The sequence below is a fragment of the Myotis brandtii genome, unplaced genomic scaffold, assembly GCF_000412655.1.
Source record: "Myotis brandtii unplaced genomic scaffold, ASM41265v1 scaffold433, whole genome shotgun sequence".
Lineage (NCBI taxonomy): Eukaryota > Metazoa > Chordata > Mammalia > Chiroptera > Vespertilionidae > Myotis > Myotis brandtii.
In genome coordinates, this window is record NW_005366559.1 from 979,104 (window position 1) to 997,177 (window position 18,074).

At 51.6% G+C, this 18,074-nt stretch overlaps 1 protein-coding gene across 1 annotated transcript in view; it reads right to left on the reverse strand.

Annotated features, from left to right (window-relative positions):
- Nucleotides 1-18,074, reverse strand: part of LAMA3 (laminin, alpha 3) — a 49,200-nt gene that overhangs the window by 7,994 nt on the left and 23,132 nt on the right. The window contains exons 19-31 of the mRNA XM_005874312.2: nucleotides 17,602-17,772; nucleotides 16,943-17,094; nucleotides 16,628-16,790; nucleotides 16,070-16,203; nucleotides 14,748-14,892; nucleotides 11,582-11,701; nucleotides 11,080-11,216; nucleotides 6,680-6,797; nucleotides 6,219-6,359; nucleotides 3,842-3,981; nucleotides 2,845-2,976; nucleotides 2,230-2,383; nucleotides 588-757 (exon numbers count right to left, since the gene is read on the reverse strand). Of these exons, the coding sequence (XP_005874374.1) occupies nucleotides 588-757; nucleotides 2,230-2,383; nucleotides 2,845-2,976; nucleotides 3,842-3,981; nucleotides 6,219-6,359; nucleotides 6,680-6,797; nucleotides 11,080-11,216; nucleotides 11,582-11,701; nucleotides 14,748-14,892; nucleotides 16,070-16,203; nucleotides 16,628-16,790; nucleotides 16,943-17,094; nucleotides 17,602-17,772 (1,877 nt within the window). The remainder of the gene's footprint in view (nucleotides 1-587; nucleotides 758-2,229; nucleotides 2,384-2,844; nucleotides 2,977-3,841; nucleotides 3,982-6,218; nucleotides 6,360-6,679; nucleotides 6,798-11,079; nucleotides 11,217-11,581; nucleotides 11,702-14,747; nucleotides 14,893-16,069; nucleotides 16,204-16,627; nucleotides 16,791-16,942; nucleotides 17,095-17,601; nucleotides 17,773-18,074) is intronic.

The following is an 18,074-nucleotide window of genomic DNA, read 5'->3' on the forward strand; positions in this document are numbered from 1 at the left end:
CCCGGCTCCTTCCCATCCCATGAAACGACAACCCTGGCTCCCCCACACTCGTTCCTGACGTAATTAACGTCCCTCAACCCTTCTTCCCCAGAAAGATGCAACTCGTGAGCACAGCACGTCCAAATGTGTCTGCGGAAATGACCCTTCGGGCACGGAGTCTCCCGACAAGAACGGCTGCCCTCTGGCTACAGGGCGGGGAGAACGGCGACTGATCACAGACTGGACAGCAGCCTGGGGAGCATGATCAGCCCACCGTTAGGGCCCTGTTGATTCTAACCCAGAGCCCAGCTGACCGGCTCAGCCTCCAAGCAGCGCACATGCACACACACGCACACGAACACACACACACGTGCACATATACACCTACACACATGTGCACACATGAACATACATGCACACACATACTCTCCGGCTGTGGGTGGGAGCCGCTTGGCAGCCCCACTTGTGCAGCCTGCACCGCCCTCACAGGAGGGGTGGTGCCACTGTCATGGGGGACAGGCACCTAGGGCCATGCCTGCGAGCTGCCCCGGGTAAAGTCACAGGGCCAGGTTCTGAGCTGGCGTGGGGGCAGGAAAGTGAAATCATACCTGGGTTTCAGTAACTCCGGGGGCAGCGTGAATCGCAAGTGGCTGGTGGGACTGTCCCCAAACCTGAGGGCTCCGGGCCGGGCCTGGGTGCCAGGCGGTGGGGGGCAGGCCTGAGCGCTCTGCCCCACGGGCATGCTCCCTGGAGAGGCCCCGGGCGAGTCCTGCAGGGGCTGCGGGAAGAAGCACAGAACGAGAATTATCCAGGGAGAAGGAAGAACCCCTCTTCTAAGTGCCCCGCCAGCTCTCACTCTGGATCCTGAGAGGAACTCAGCAGATGGGCTGGCCCCTGGGGAGGAGGGTGATTCCGGGTCCACAGGAGCCGCTCGCTCTCCTGCTGCTGCCCCTGAGCCGGTGCCACCCAGAGCCCCTCCCCCAGAGCCAGCAGCCAGGCCTGCACAGCCCGTCCCTGGGCCAGGGCTGCCACCTGCCGCCTCCCTGGGCAGAGGGAGGGAGGAGGGCAGGAGACGGGTGGGGCCACAGCCGGGCCCCACGCTCCTCAGAGCTGGGCGCGCACAGCAGTCTGGGCTGGACGGTGCTGTGAACTTCGGAGCGGGACCGATTTGGTTGTTGTTGTTGTTGTTTTTCAATGTAAATTCTTTGTTGTTTAAAGTCATACATGTGCCCCCTCTTTCCTCCACTGACCTCTCCCCACCGCTCCCACCCCAGCACATGCCCTCGTGGGACTGAGATTTAGTGCAGAAAACAGCCATAATTAGTACCAAATGTCGCTAAAAAACTGTTGGAGGGAACCAAGACTCCCAGCCCCCAACCCCTTTCTCTGCTGCAAAGTCCGGATCGCAAGGCCCTGTCCATGCCTTTCCCAAGGACTGGAGTTCAGCGGGGACCCCATTCTTCACAGCGAACGGGGTTCATCTTGCTAGGGGTTGTCCAGGAGTGAACACGTGACCCCTCCTGGCCCTCCACCGAGCAGGAGAGTCAGGGTCACGGGGGATCTGACCCTCACTGAGCAGGAGAGAGTCACAGCTTCCCTCACTCTCCTTCCCTCCTAACACTCATCCTGTCCTCTCTCCAGACGCCGCCCCCATTCATCCCGCAACCAGAGGGGATGCCTCGGGATGACAGGAACTCCTGCCTCTCCCTTGCCACCCACATTCAATCGTGATGTCCTGTGTCGTCTGTCCCTTAAACAGCTTTGGATCCATTTCCTCTGTGTCTCCACCACCGCTGTGCTAATTTAGTTTCGGGTCATGTTCAGCCTCGCAGAACAAAAATCAGTACATGGCCCTGGCTGGTTTGCTCAGTGGATAGAGCGTCCGCCTGCGGACTGAAGGGTCCCAGGTTTGATTTTGATCAAGGGCACATGCCTGGGTTGTGGGCTTGATATCCAGTAGGGGGCGTGCAGGAGGCAGCCGATCAATGATTCTCTCTCATCATTGATGTTTCCATCTCTCTCTCCCTCTCCCTTCCTCTCTGAAATCAATAAAAACATATTTAAAAAAATAAAAAATTAAAAAGAAAACCTCTTTTACCTTTTGGCATAATCCAGCTGTTGATGACTCATCAAATCCACTTCCAGAGGCACCGACCACCGTGAGGTCATGTGACCCCCCTCCCCCCTCCCAAGTCTCCCACCTCTCCTGCCCCTCCCCCAACACCTCCCAGGAGGAGGTCGGACACTCACCTGGTTGATGTCGAAAGACTGGGCTCTGCTCAGCCTGGTAGAACCTTTCAGCAACATGAGGAACGGTGGTTTGTTCAGGCTGCAGCCTCCCAGGGACACGTCTCTCTTGGAAGACTTAGCGGTCAAGTCCAGGACTTGGGGGCTCTGTGTTGACCTGGGATGAGGGCAGGAAAGAGCTGCTGCCAAACTCGGACACGTGGAGGGAGGGAGGCACCTGGCAGGGGGCGGGGCTCTAAGCCACACACTTTCACTGTCCCGGTTCTGAGCAGCCTTTCACCCACCTGTACCTCCTACCTTTATTAACTTATTTATATTGACTTCAGAGAGGGAGGGAGAGGGAGAGATAGAAACGTCAATGCTGAGAGAGAATCATGGATCGCCTGCCTCCTGCACGCCCCACACTGGGGATCGAGTCTGCAACCTGGGCATGTGCCCTGACCGGATTCGAACTCGGGACCTCTCAGTCCACGGCCCAATGCTTTATCAATGGAACGAAACCGGTTAGGGCAAGGAAGTCATTTTTTTAAAGTTTGTGGGAATCTGACTCCCTAACCCACCAGGGGCAGGTCCTCTGCCGTGCAGGCCGCTGGATCGTACAGAGAAAAGGGCACGCACCTCTGGATGAACACGTTGCTGATGCAGCCCTCAAAGTCACTCCCGCCCAGACGCAGGGGCCTCTGGGAACTGGGGGAGCCTGGCAGCCTCTGGTCACTTTTCAGCAGCTGGTCGTCGACGAGCAGCCGGAGCCTGAAGGGGAGAAAAGCAGAACAAGGTGAGACGTGCTGGGAGAGAAGGTCATCGCCCCGCGGCAACTTCCTGTCTTCAGTTCAGACTCAGTGTCTGCGTAAAATAACGCGTTAAACTAGACTTGTTTTTAAAGAGCATTTACATCTGTTTCTTGTATTTCTTCTGCACCTATTTTTTTAAAAATATATTTTATTGATTTTTTACAGAGAGGAAGGGAGAGGGATAGAGAGGTAGAAACATCCATGAGAGAGAAACATCGATCAGCTGCCTCCTGCACACCTCCCACTGGGGATGTGCCCGCAACCAAGGTACATGCCCTTGACTGGAATCAAACCTGGGACCCTTCAGTCCGCAGGCCGACGCTCTATCCATTGAGCCAAACCAGTTAGGGCTGCACCTATTTTTATTAAAGCTTCTACACATACAGGAAGTGCATGCATCATAAGCGGACAGCTCAATGGGTTTTTGCAATGTGAATACACCAATGTCCCTGGCACCCCAATAAAGAGCTGACCAGCACCCCAATCGGAGCTGACCAACACCCCAATCAGAGCTGACCAGCACCCCAATAAAGAACTGACCAGCACCCCAGGAACTGTGCTGTCACAGAAAGCTACAGAACTTCCTTTCTCGTGACTCCCATTTTATCCTTCCATTTTGAATGTACCACAATTTATTTATCCATCCAATGCTGATTAATTTTTAATGAGGAAATTGACATAGAACCAGGAAGAAGGCCGGCACTTACTAGTAAAATAGCCTCAGCCTTAAGGACAAATAGTTCACAAGAAAGGGTGCGGGCAGGTCCCAGGAGACTAAGGAAAGTCCGATTCTCGGAGCTCTGGCAGGCGGGCCACCCACTCACCCAGCGCTGTCGCTCATCACAGACACGTGGTGCAGGGAGCCATCCGAGTACTTCCCCGGAGACTTAAAAATCGGGCGGCTGCTGTCCCTGGTGCTGACTTCAATGTGCCCATCTTCCAGGGAGACCTGCAGGCTGCTTGTCTGAAATCATCGTAGAATATACCCATCAAGGCAATGAATTTACTTCAGGATTATACATGTATCAATACTGAATTTATTATGAAAACTATGTATAGCCCGGCATGGCTCAGTGGTTGAGCATCGACCTATGAACCAAGAGGTCACAGTTCCATGCCCGGTCAGGGCACATGCCCAGTTTCAGGCTCCATCCCCAGTGTGGGGCGTGCAGGAGGCAGCCAGTTGATGCTGATGTTTCTCTCTCATTGATGTTTCTATCTCGCCATCCCTCTCCCTTCCTCTCTCTCTAAAATCAATAAAAACCTATTTTAAAAAACTATGTATAAAAACAGGGTGTTTTGACCCAAATGTTTTGATTTTGTTATTTTGATCTAAAGACTATTTTTAAATATTTTAACTCCAGGTTTATGAATATAAGCATCTTATGCAAATTATTTCAACACTGATGAATTTATCAAAAGCATTTTATGGGTCTACATTCATAAACCAATTTAATTTCTCCATCAATTACACAAAATAGTTAAATCATTTCTAAATTTTTCTATTTTCACTTTCATTCTGCTAAAGTTATTTTCATCAGATCCATTCTCTTCTAAATAAACTCTAGAATAAAGGGTGAATTAATCTTTTTCTTCATGTGATTAGAACAATGATCTTTTCAGTCATTATACATTTTTTATTTTCTGGTCACAATTTCTAGGAATTTCAATTTTCCAATGTCAAACTGCAGATCTAAATTCCGGCAAGATGATTTAATTTTTTCTGTCAATTCTTAATAAAAAAATATGTGTAGTTTTAGCAGCTGTCACTTTAATTTTGTTGACCTTTTCTCTGCCAAGTACAATTTTGTAGTTTCCAGCAAGATGTAATTCTTCAGTGACTTTTCATCTAAGCTGAGTGTGTGCTGTAGCCACACCAGTTCCATCATGCTGGTTTTTCTTCAGTTGGAAATACTCATTGTGACCAGATGAAAGAATGCTAATTGGTAGGCGTTTCTTAGGTAACCACGTAGGAGCTGAGGGCCACGTTCCCCGGCTATTCCTCGGGTTCCTGCGCTGCCCAGGACTGATCTCATCGCGACTGAGCCAGTTCCTCTCCCATCTGCTTCTGAGCGTCGTGTACATTGTGTTCTCAGTGTCCCTAGCTCAGCAGAAGAAACAAGTGTTGGTGTCAAAAGAGTGGATCAAAGCATCCTGTTTTGATGGAAGAGCCATTCTCACAATCTAAATGTTAGCATGTGCTTCTTTAGCGCCGGTTTTAAAAAAAATTGATATCAGAGAGAGGAAGGGAGAGGGAGATAGAAACATCAATGATGAGAGAGACTCATTGATCAGCTGCCTCTTGCACGCCCCCTACTGGGGATTGAGCCTGCAACCCCGGCATGTGCCCTGACTGGGAATTGAACCATGACCTCCTGGTTCATAGGTCGATGCTCAACCACTGGGCCACGCCGGCAGAGCTTTAGTAGCACTAGTTGCAAAAAGGATCTCTAAAGGCCGATGGGCAAAGAGGTGAAGAGAGGAAAGGCTTTCTACTCGGACAGGCACAGAGGCAGCCGCCACCCTTCCTGTCAGCCGGTCCCAGGGGTCCGCTGTGTGTGCTGGCAGTCCCGAGGAGCAGTCCCAGAATGGCAGCGGATACTGCTACTTCGCTTTAGACCCCACGTGTCCCACAGGGAGGTTTCTGCGTGGCATTGGTTGACTTCTGCGCCTACGGAACTGCACCAGCTGAGTCCCCGCAGGGCACAGAGGGCACCTCCTTGTGGAAGACAGTGGCCGTGGCTCTGTTGTACACGAACCAAGAGCCAAGACCGGCTTTTCTCCCACTTCCCAGGTGCCAAAGTGTCCAACTAGCTGCTGCAAAAACGAAGAGCCACCTTTCATGAATTCAAAAGGAATAGTGGGGGGACACTCTGATTTTCCCCCTTAGACCGAAAACATTAAGCTACATGATCACTTATAACAGTGATAATCCACCTCGACCCAAAGAAAAAATAAAAAAAGAATGAAAACCAAGCCCATGGATACACACAAATCCAATTCGGTGAACTATAATGTACTTTCTAAACCTGATTTCCTCTCGGACCTACCCCCTTGGAGGTTGAGCTACACAGTGGCATTTGCCACGGGACGATAGATGAAACGCCCAACTAATTTACATTCAAAATCTCTTTGTTGTTTCTGACGTCAAACCTCAAGTCAAGTTCAAATCGTGTGCAGTATTCACACAACGTTCCGTACCCCGGCCGGATGCTGCAGTAGGACGCCACTGGGCTGGAAGGTCTGAAACCCAAAGGAGGCCTGGAACTGGCTGGGCAGCGGGAGGTCCAAGTGGGTGAAGCTCATCTGTCCTCCCCTGGAGAACGAGGCGGTGCGCACGAGCTGGAATGCAAACACGGGATGGGTTATGGGCATGGGAACTGTCCTCCGTGCCCCTCCAGAGAGCTTGCTTTTCTGAGTGACGACGTATCACGTATCAGTCATCGGCAGGGCTGTGTGAGTGGGTGGTGTCCCCCCGTCCTATGAATTTCATATGCAAACCTGAGGAGGCTTTGCAAGTCTGTGGGGAGTGCATATGAATGAGCCAGGCCTCACTAGCCCACGTGCTACCAGAAAAGGGTCCAAAGTTGACGTGGCCATGGGTCCCAAACACTGGGCTGGCTGGGCGCACTCCCTTGTAAGGTTTCGGACTCTTCACTCACCTTCCAGTCCTCTGAGCACTTCTTGGTCACGCCCACGATGTCGTTCAGCCTGACCACGCCGCTGGTCTTCTTCAGGTTCTTCATGCAGCCTCGGAAAGCAGGCGTCGAAATGTTAAACCTGATTTGGAACACAATCGAGCACAGGGATGTACCAGACCAGGCCAACCCGAGAACCAGCTGCAACGCTGCCTCTGCCACTCCTCACCCAGAAACAAGGGTGAACTTCAGGGTTATCTGTTCTCTGGGGATTTTTATAAAGCTACTCATTCCGTGATGCCGGACAATCCACTTCCTTTCTGTGTGATTCTGCATTCTCAGCTTTAGAAATGAGCACAGTCGCCCGGCCGGCGTGGCTCAGTGGTTGAGGGTTGACCTATGAACCAGAGGTCGCCGGTTTGATTCCCAGTCAGGGCACATGCCTGGTTGTGGGCTGGATCCCCAGTAGGGGGCCTGCAGGAGGCAGCCAATTGATGTTGATGTTTCTCTGTCATCGATGTTTCTCTCTCTCTCTCCCTCTCCTTCCCTCTTTCTCTAAAAATCAATAAAAGCATATTTTTAAAAATGATCACAATAGTGTTGACAGAAAAATAGCCAGTGTCCCCAAAAGGGAAAGAGACAGAGATAAACCATATCTAGAATTGCTCCCTTTCTCACCTCCCCCAGGAGTCATGGCAGTGCATGGTGAATAGAAGTATATTAATAAATCAAGATACTGGAAATATTAAGAAATGTATATTAATAACTTCCTAAGTAAGTAGTTCGTTGGAGCCAGGCATGCTCTAGAAAGCTTTATGTTCTCTTCTCCTGTCCACTTCTACACTAAACGCAGAAGAAAGGAACTGTTACTTTTGGTTCCAAACAAGTGTGAAGGCTGTGGCTCAGCACTGAGCCGATGCCAAGCTGAACATCGGAAAGCACTGTCCGGTCTCACACTGCATCTGCCACCTCGTAATTGTGCTGGACAAGGGGTTGTTGTGCGGATTAAACACGCGGATGCACAGGAGGTGCCCGGAGCCATGTGGGGCTCGTGGCCATGAAAGCCAGGAGGTGTTCCCCAGAGGTAAGATGGTGCTGTTCTAGGGCTGTGGGCTCTGGAGCCGGGCCGCCTGGGTGCAAGTCCGGTTCTGCTGCCTGGGCAGCGACATCACTTCTCTAGCCTCTGTTTCCTCATTTATACAATGGGAACTTTAATCTGTTTCCTGGGGTTGTTCAAATGAGTTAATATGTGTGACCCTCTCAATTGCTGCTTGGTACAGAGCAGGTGTAAGGACAGGAAAAAAGGCCTCTCTCTTTTTTTTGTTCATCCTCACCCAATGATATTTTTCCATTGATCCTTCAGAGAGAGTAGGAGAGAGAGGGAAAGTCAGAGAGAAACATGGATGTGAAAGAAACACATCCATTGGTTGGCTCCTGCACACGTCCAGACCAGGGCCCAGGCCGAGGAGGAGCCTGCAACCCAGGCAAGTGCCCTTGACCGGAATCGAACTTGGGACCCGTTGGTCTACAGACCAACGCTCTATCCACTGAGCCACACTGGCTAGGGCTCCTCTCTTTTTCTTTGCTGTAACCTTCCCCAATTTATGAAGAGCACATGGTAATAAACCCCAAGATTGTTAGCCCCTCCAGTTCAAACAGCTCCTCTGTTCAAAACTGCAGGACAAGCTAAGCTACTTTTGAGGTTAAATTCTTGCATCCCCCTCCTCCCTGCTGTTTGCACAACTCAGGGATAATTCCCACCAAGGAGTCTCTAGTTGGTAGAAAGTTCCCTTCCCCCACCCCTTCAAACACGCCTCTTGAACTCCATGACTTCTGCTCTAAGCTTGTTTTACAGGCTCGGGGAAAACACTGAGAAGGTGCTGCCCTAGGACATCTGCTGGACTGTCTCCTGGAAAGCAAACAATCTGTAATCTGTCAAGGCAACCCCCTGATGACTGCTCAACTTCAGCCCCGAGTCCTCCTCCCTTCCCTGTCGCTTAGCAACAGCCGGGACGTAAAAGGGGAAGCCGCCCTGTGTCTCTTGCCCTGTGCTGATTAGCAATGCAGGGCCTTCCCCTTCCTAGAAGGTAACAGACACTTCCCGTCTACATCTCTTCTTTCAGTTGTGAATCCTTTCACAGCCCGTGTCACCGGCCAAACCCTAACAGCAGGGACTGACTAGACAGGTAGACTCAGCGACGACCCGGTGGGAGCGCAATCGTTTGACGAGAGCCACTTCTGAAGCCGCTCTTTCCACGTGGCGTTTCCTGCTACTCGGCTTCTGAAGCTGGATTCCCATCAAACATGAACACACAGGAGCCAGCTGAAGTCCAGGCAAATATTTGTGTTTCTTAAACAAATGATGAAGCAGAGAACCACAGAGTCGATCTCATTGCGAATCCCTCAGGCAGCTCACTTCTCTAAGGGGCAGCGTGTCTGCGTTCATTCTTATTCAGTTCATTATAAGCTGTTTAGCGGCATGCAATATGCATAAAATTAAATTTCATTACAGGAAAAAGAAGAAACGAATCCTCAGTGGAACTGCAGCCCGAGCTTAATTATCTTATAAAGACGGCTTTTTGCCTCCCGAGGGGAGGGAGGTTCGAATGGACTCCTGGGGCTTGTCTATTTATACATCCAGACCCGTCCTCTCTTGCATTTCAGCATTTCAGACCCATCGACATCTCCTGATGCCCTGCTTTTTCTTTAAATATTCAGAGGTTACATAGGTTACCTGCCATGATCTACAAGGTTTCTTCCAGTTCAAAAAATCTAAGGAGTAAAGAAATTCACTCAAACTCCATTAAGTGCTAAGATTTCTCTGCATTTTTGTCTTTGGGGCCAACCTGACAACTTTAAACCGAAGGTTAGTGCCTCCTTACTAAGGACGGATAACACCTTATAAGTCATATCTCCTTCCAACCAAGGGATAAATCAGAAAAGTGTCAACTGGCCTCAGATCACGAATGAAAGTCTCGTAATCCAGCCTTTGGGGCTCGCTGAGTCAGAGGCTGCACTCACCCTTCAGGTGTCTCCTCCGTACATGCCATCAGCTCCCTCACACCCTTTAGGAGGACGTCAACAAGATGGGAAAGCTTTTTAAAGTACAGTGGGGCCTTGACCTACGAGTGTCCCGACTAACGAATTTTTCGAGATATGAGCCATCTCTCGGCCGATTTTTTGCTTTGAGTTGCGAGCTAAAATTCGGGTTACGAGCCAGCTTCAGATACCCCACCGCTAGTTGGCGCAGCGAACATCACAGTGAACGCCACAACATCAGCCCAGCATCACATGTCTCACTCGTTCACTTTTGATTTGACATACAAGTAATTTGAGTTACAAGCTCCGTCACGGAACGAATTAAACTCGTAAGTCAAGGCCCCACTGTACATTCTCAACTCGTCTTTTTCTCATTCCGATCAAGCTTTACTTCTTTATAAATGAACTTAATTCATTCATGTGCTCATTAGTCTGAGAATAGGTGTGCCCCTATTCTGCACTCGATACATAGGCAGGGGGTGGGAACACAGATGTGCCTTATGTTCTTTTTAAGAATATTTTTTATTGATTTCAGAGAAGAAGGGAGGGAGGGAAGAAGGGGGAGAGGGAGAGAGAGAGAGAGAGGCATCAATGATGAACATAGAAGCATCGAAAAAACCATCAAACCTCAGAGGGAAGGCAGGGAAGGTTGGAGGGCTGGAGGTGGTGATAAGAGATCAACCAAAAGACTTGTATGCATGCATATGAGCATGACGAATGGCCACAGACAGTAGGGGGATGAGGGTCTGTGCTGGGGGCAGGAGTGGGCTGGGAGAGGCCAATGGGAGAAAAGGAGACATATATAACACTTTCAACAATAAAGAATTAAAAAAGAAGAAACATCAGTGATGAGAGAGAATCATTGATTGGCTGCCTCCTGCATGCCCCCTATTGGGAATAGAGCCTGCAACCCGGGCATGTGCCCTGACTGGGAATTGAACCGTGACCTCCTGGTTCATAGGTCGACGCTCAACCACTGAGCCACGCCGGCCGGGGATGCCTTACGTTCTTGAGACGTTTCCCAAAGGCAGCCCCCCAACTCCCAGTACTGCCTGTGGGCACGGGATGCCTGGGCCCTCACAAGACCTTTAAGGGCCCAGCGCCACCCCCTCCATTGTAATGGGCGGCACTGGCACCCCCTGCACTCCTGAGATTTCTCTCCTCCCAAGAATGGCAATGGGGGTGGCACACAGGTCCCCTACCCCCCCCTTCAAACGGCCAGTCCCATCACCCAGTGTTTAGAGCCTGTTTTACCCCGTTGCCTAACACTGTCAGTACTGAAAAGCTAACTCTGTGGTTATCGGTCCCTAGAATTAAAAAGGCAAACAAATCAGGAGCAACCAAACCCGAGAGGTAATCTGCTTCCTTAAAAAAAACCATCTCACCTTTCCCTGATGGAGAGTGGGATGCCTCCCAGGTAGTATGTGCTGAAGTCAAATATTTCTCCTCCAATTTCAATGCTTTGGGAATTCCCCACACTTATCCTTATAAGTTTCCGGGATTTTATAATTTTGATCTGAATCTGAAATAAACGAGAGGTGAGTCAGCCAGCAACGAGGAAAAGGAACCCTATTCGCGGTGCTTCGGGCTGTTGTGGTCTTGTCTTCCTTCAGATTCATGACACACAGTCGGGAGGCTGTCGCATAAACTAGACTATGAAAGCATTTTAATAAAGATGTTGGAAGTGAGTCGTGTTTTATATATGCCACATACACGGCCTATATTTCATGCCCAAATGTCGACATTTTAAAGGGACGTGCCGCTCAGTGAACAAGTGTGTGTGTGTCCCCCGCCCCTACCCCTGTAACAGAGAAGAGCCTGGGGCGCTGACTTCACTGTGAGGACTGGGGACATTAAGGATCCAGGGAACAGACTCGGGGGACGTACCGAGTGGTCTTTCCCGTTGCTGATGACTTCTCGGATCCCCTTTTCTTTGGGCGGGTCTGCGTCCAGCTTGTACCGCACCAGGAGGCTGCCGTCCTCGATGTTGAGGGAGATGAAGCGGTTCTAGAGCAAGGAGACAGCGCCCATTACAGGATCTGTGTTTAGGGGGATGGAGGGTCATAGAGCAAGGAGACAGCGCCCATTACAGGACTCTGTGTTTAGGGGGATGGAGGGTCATAGACCAAGGAGACAGCGCCCATTACAGGATCTGTGTTTAGGGAGATGAGGATCCTCGAGCCAGGATCCACGCCGATGACCAGGAGACGCGATAGAGGAAGGGCTGAGCTGGCACTCAAGTCCTCTAAGTCCCGGCTGCTCTCAGCCAGCTGCCTCCTCGGTTGAAGGGACAACAGTGCTGCAAGGCCAGCTCCCGGCTGGGCCTGGGGGCTGCACGCTGAGTCTCGTCAAGCACCGTGTGTGGTGGTCAGCACACAGGAGGGAACAGGAAACGCTAGTCTAGCTGCCATGACCCTTCCCAGCGACCATGACCAGCGTGTGAAAATGGGAACGGAAAGACCCAGCTCATGACACCACGTGAACACGCGGCTGCCTCTGGGAAGGGGTCTGGCCTTCCCTAAGCCCCGGCGTTGGCCACCGTCTGGCTTCTGCCTCGTTACTGCATCTCAGTCTCATTTGCTGGCTCAGCCCCCTTACCTCCCGTTTCAATGTGGGGGTTCTTTGGGGATCCCGCACAGGACCTCTTCCTCCCGCCACTTCTCTGTCTCGCGATCTCAGACACACCTGTGCTCCGATTCAGGTGTGCCCGGGGGCCCAGACGTCTCCTCCAGCCTGGACCTGTCTGCACACACGGGCCTGCGCACCTGCTTCCTCCCTTTCTTGCTGCCAGGCCTCCCGGACACCCAAACCCAGAATCTCTCTAACAGGACTCCCACCCACATGCCTCCCACCCGCTGCCGAGCCGTCTCTGCTTTCACGCTGCTCCCTCTCCGTTCCCTCTCTCACTTCTTATCACGTGAGCCAGCCACACACCCAGGAGCCATTCTTGACTCTTCCCTCTCTCCCATCCAATCCAATCTGGTCAGTCCCACCATTTCTTAGCTCTCTCCCCCCGTCAGGCCTCCTGGTCGCAACCACAGCTCCTTCAGCTGACTGCACAGCGATAATGTGCTGTCCCCCCCATGCCCACGCTGTCCCCATGGCCACGCTGTCCCCATGGCCACGCTGTCCCCTGCCCACGCTGTCCCATGCCCACGCTGTCCCCATCCCCCCGCTGTCCCCATGCCCACGCTGTCCCCATGCCCATGCTATCCCCCCATGCCCACACTGTGCTCTCATGAATCCGTGTTCCACTCTGCAGCCAACGTGGTCAGTGTGAGCAGGTTGCTCTCCTTCTCTCTCAGGATAAAGCCCTGACTCCCCACCAGGTGCTCTGAGGCTCTGACCAGGCGTCAGATCCATTCATCTGTGGTCCCTCTGGCTCTCTGTGTCCCAGCCACATGGGCAGCCATCGCTCCCCCAGGGCCCCCGGCCCTTCCCATGTCTGGGCCTTCTTCCTGCCCCTCCCCCACACGCGTCACCCTCCTGCCTCTCCCCTTTGCACGCTGCCCTCTCCTTGTCCTCCAGGTCTCAGATTAAGTGTCCTTTGTTCAAGAAAGTCTATTCTTGACACATCCTCATGTCACCCCCACCGTTCCCTCTCTATGACTCATCACCCTTGTGATGACGTCATTAACCCACCCACTAGCAGACGTGTGTTTCCTATTTGTCTTCCCACAGTACCCAAGGTCCCTGCGGGCAGCAAGCATGTGGTTGGGTCCGTTGGCGTCCGCTCCGTGTGTCAGGCTGTACCGGGCCGGCTGTTTCCTCGGAGGAAAGATGAGCCCGGGGTTCCCCGTGGGCTTGCGTTTGCTCTTGCACTAACCCTGTTGGTCTGAAGCCTCGCACTGAAGGCTTCAGAGTCCGTCTCTGAGAGAAAAGTCAGCCCCAGCTGGACCCCAACCTGCCCTGGGGAGCCAGTCGGGCTCCTCTCACTCATAAACACAGAATAACCTCAACTCACGGACAGGAAGGAGCCAGCCTGCCTACAGCAGCCTCTAGATCACACTCCTATCTGGCTGCTGACGGCACCTGGTAAGTTTCATTCTAATACAATGAGCAGTGTTTCAGGGTCTTGGTCTCAAAGGCCTTCACGCTGTAGCACAGAGGACCCTGCTTCGGGACACAGCTGCCTGGCCCTGAGCACGTGGTGGACTCCCCGGCTCTGCATCTCCAGGCAGGGCAGGGCCTTCCCGATCCATCAGCCTTGGCATCTCCCGGGGGGTCCAGACCAACCCCAAAGAGAAGAGTCGGGCCAGGTCTGTGACCCCCCCCTTCAGGTAGAAGTGCCTTATGAACCCACATTCTTAGCCTGAGATCCCCATTTCTCCAGAAATGCTACCTGATGGAGCAAGAGAGAAGAGTCGGGCCAGGTCTGTGACCCCCCCCGCTTCAGGTAGAAGTGCCTTATGAACCCACATTCTTAGACTGTGATCCCCATTTCTCCAGAAATGCTACCTGATGGAGCAACGACAGAAGGCTCTTCACAGGCCAGACAACTCCAGCCCACCCACCAGCAGGTGGCGCTAAGGTCACCTGTAGAGTGTAGAGCATCGCCTTGGGCTCTTCTAGACCAGGAGACTAAGGAATGGCCTCTAGGGATCTCAGCTACTTGATACGAGAGACGCTATCATGTCCTGGATAGTCCAGGGTCAGGTTGATGAAGACAACCCCACACGGCCTGCAGGAGTCAGACCAAGATGCAAACAGTCTAGCTCCCAGAGACCCGGGAGGTCTTCACATTTTCTATGCAAAGTAAATTATTAGGCAAATAGTGGTTCCCAAAGAATGAAATTGACAGTGAGAATCAAATGGGAAAAGGGGTGACCTCTCCCACATTTTGGTAGCGTGTTCTCAGGTTCCTGATTACTTGCCTTATTACGACACATCTTCCCACAACCAGAGAAAGCAGGACTGAGCCACGGGAGAGGATGCAGGTCACATGTGCACCTGGTCTTTCAGAGCGAGTTGGCTGTTTATAATAACCAGGTACCCCAGGTTGCTCCATGGAATGGACATACTTGCTAGTAGTTAGATGTTTGTTATAAATCACCTGGTTTTCTGCGAAGAACAGCAACCCTCTGTCCACAGTGGTCTGAACAACCTGGCTGAAGGTTGGGAAGGGAGCGTGTGGCTGAGTTGGAATTCGAGCATAGCCTGTGCCTTCAAAGTAATTCTTGTCTGACTCCTCCTTCCTCCTGTAACACCAACGAGCACAAGTGAGAACACGGCAGCGAAGGGTGATCGGCAAGCGTGTTTATTAGTAGGAGGTGCTGCTCCCTGGGGAATGGAGTCAACACATGCAATCTAGTTGTTAAGCTCTTTTAAAGAAGAGGAAACACCTTTAAAATGCTAAAACAGCCAGCATTTCTCCTGGAGGTACTCTTATATCCTATATAATAAAGCAGTAATATGCAAATTGACTGTCACAGCCTCGCACAAGATGGCCACCCCCATGTAGTCAAAGATGGCCAGCAGGGGAGGGCAGCTGGGGGCGATCGGGCCGGCAGGGGAGGGCAGTTAGGCGTCGATCAGGCTGGCAGGGGAGGGCAGTTGGGGGCGATCAGGCTGGCAGGCAGAAGCAGTTAGGGGCAATCAGGTAGGCAGGCAGGTGAGCGTTTGGGAACCAGCAGTCCTGGATTGTGAAAGGATGTCCAACTGCCGGTTTAGGCCCACAGTCGGACATCCCCTGAGGGGGCCCAGATTGGAGAGAGTGCAGGCTGGGCTGAGGGCCCCCCCACAGTGCACGAATTTTATGCACGGGGCCTCTAGTCTTATGATAATTAAACACCAGCTCAGTAAAGATAATATTCAGGAGTCCCTTTGGAAATATCTACTTAGGAACAGCTTGAAAGGTACAAAAACTATTAACATGAAATACAGTAATTTTGTTCTGAGTAATAAAAACTCAGTCTGTTCCATGTTAGAATATTCCAAACCCTTTTAACTAGAGGGCAGGAAGGTCAGGAGCTCCAGGCAGAATTTCCATGAGGTCCAGGTGTCAGTGTACCTAGAAAGTCACGGTGTGCTTTGTGGGCCACTTTTTTTTTTAAAATTTATAGTAAATATATACTTTTGTGCCTAAATCAGGCACCATCCTACATGGAACATTTTGTGGTAGGAGGCACCAAAAATTTTTTAAAAAATATTTATTTTTAAAGCAAGAAAACTGATCAACCTAACGTATTACCCAGATGGAGAAAAAAGTCTACCGGTTTTGGATTTTAGGGACGGCCTAGCATGGTGCCTGCCAGCATCCCTGGAGAACTGCTGGCCCAAAGCAGCCTGTGACACCAACAGCAAGTTGTACATGTACAATACCTGCAAGTCATAGAGATCACAGTGACAGAGACACGGCTTCGAGGCCTTCGTTACCTTTTACAAGGCTCCACTTGGGTGGTATTAAGGTTGAAAGTTTCTTTGAAGTTGTACAAGCTCAGGACGTTCTCATTGAGGTCATCCAACTCAATACAGCCTTTGTATGGAGGGAACCTCAGTCTTCCAGGGAGCTGACGAGAACGGAACAAAACATCTACTCACTGAGCAAAGGACAACGATCAGGCTGACCAAGAAAGAGTATGAACCTGGCACTTTTCGCCATCCACAGAGCAACAGGAGTTAAGAATGTGGACCCTGGCGCCAACGCCCCGGCTGTACTGTTTAGAACCCTATGACCTCGGGCAAGTTACCCAACCTCTTTGTCTCAGTTTCCTCGTCTGGGAAGTGGGAATGATAACGATGCTTTTTAAATGAATATACTGAGCATGTATCACTGAGCAAGAAGTACTCAAGTGCTAGCTGTTACCCCTGGGTAAGCTTCGAGAATATAAAGTTAAGGCCATCTTATATATAATTGATAAGTAGAGACAAGAGGTCATCACACCAAATAAAAGTGCCAATGCGTTCACTTGGGGAAGTAACACTAGCACTTACTGTGAAGTCAGATGGGTAGCCTCCCACATAAAACACAACGTTTTCAGGGTCCAGATCGAGGAGTGTGTTGCTGTTTCCACCATCTATGTCGTAGAACTGAGCTGTTTCTGGTTTATTGGATGTGGCTTTTCTGGTGTAATTAAGCCTTGCAAACTGGTAGATTCTGTTTAAAAATAAAGTAGATAGCAAGTTTATGTAAAAATGTAGGCAAACATGAAAAAAAATCAAAGCCAAGATTCTAAAAATGGGGTTCAGCAACACGTGCAATGGAAGTTTGGGGGTAAGTCAGCTTAACAAGGAGCTGCGGCCCAGTACCTCTGGAACTTGACCCGGTCCATAACCGCCTCCTGAGTTTCACTCCTGGTCAAGGTCTGGTCCACCTGCAGCTCGGCCTCGCGGCCCCCCAGGTTGTAGACACACCTGAGCTGGCCGTCCACCATGGCCATGCCGATATAGTCCCCGGAGGCCTGGAGGCAGAAAGCCCACCTCAGAGCCTGGACACATGCATTCTCTCAGCTCCCCACCCCAAGAGAGTGCGTCTCCAGTAACTCGTGGGTTTGCACAGTGAGCCTTGGGGGGCAGAACAAAGGAGGCGTCTCCTCATGGGAGTAATACGGACAGCACACCTCACACTGCTAATGCGCGAGCTGCCTTTGCTCGCGGTGTCGTTCACTCATGTCCTACAGATGATGGTTCCATGAAGCCCTCATATTGCTGCCCTGGGCACGTGGGAGAGGGGCCGACCTTTGACCCCAGGTGTGCATGTGCTGACAGGTGCACACGGGTAAGGCCCCTAGCTCTGCGGCAGGTAATAATCCGGGCTGACGGAGGCCCCGTGCACTGTTGAGGTGGCGGAGCCTGCTGGTGCACGGGCAGTATTTCCTCCTACTGTGCCCACGGCACTGCCAGTGGGGTCACGTGCCCCAGAGCCCATATTCCTTTACTAACAGGAGACACGCCAACGCGGCACTCACGTCTTTGTTGCCGAGGTACATCACAAACATGTTCTCTGTCCCGCCGTTCTCCCCGGACTCGGGTCTTTGGAGAAACAAGGAGAGAGACGTGTATCCCTTCAGGTCGTCCAGGTCGCTGGGCAGCCGGACTTCCACACCCGACTTCCCGTTGAACCTCATGGGGATGGCGACCTGTGAGGGCGAGACCCGGCGTTAGCCGCTGTGCCAGGGGGAAAGCAGGTGTGCAGAGTGGCAGCTCCTGGCTTCCCAGCTACTGCTTCTAGCACGAACCACCGCTCCCAAGCCGTCTGATAAGGAACAAAGGGGGTGAGGCCTCCTAGCCCTGCATTAAAAAGCACGAATAGAACCAGAGACATGGAAGCATGGAACTGACTGTCAGATGTCAGAGGGAAGGAGGGTGGGAGGGGAGAGATCAACCAAAGACCTTGAATGCACGTGTGCATAACCCATGGACACAGACAATGGGGTGGTGA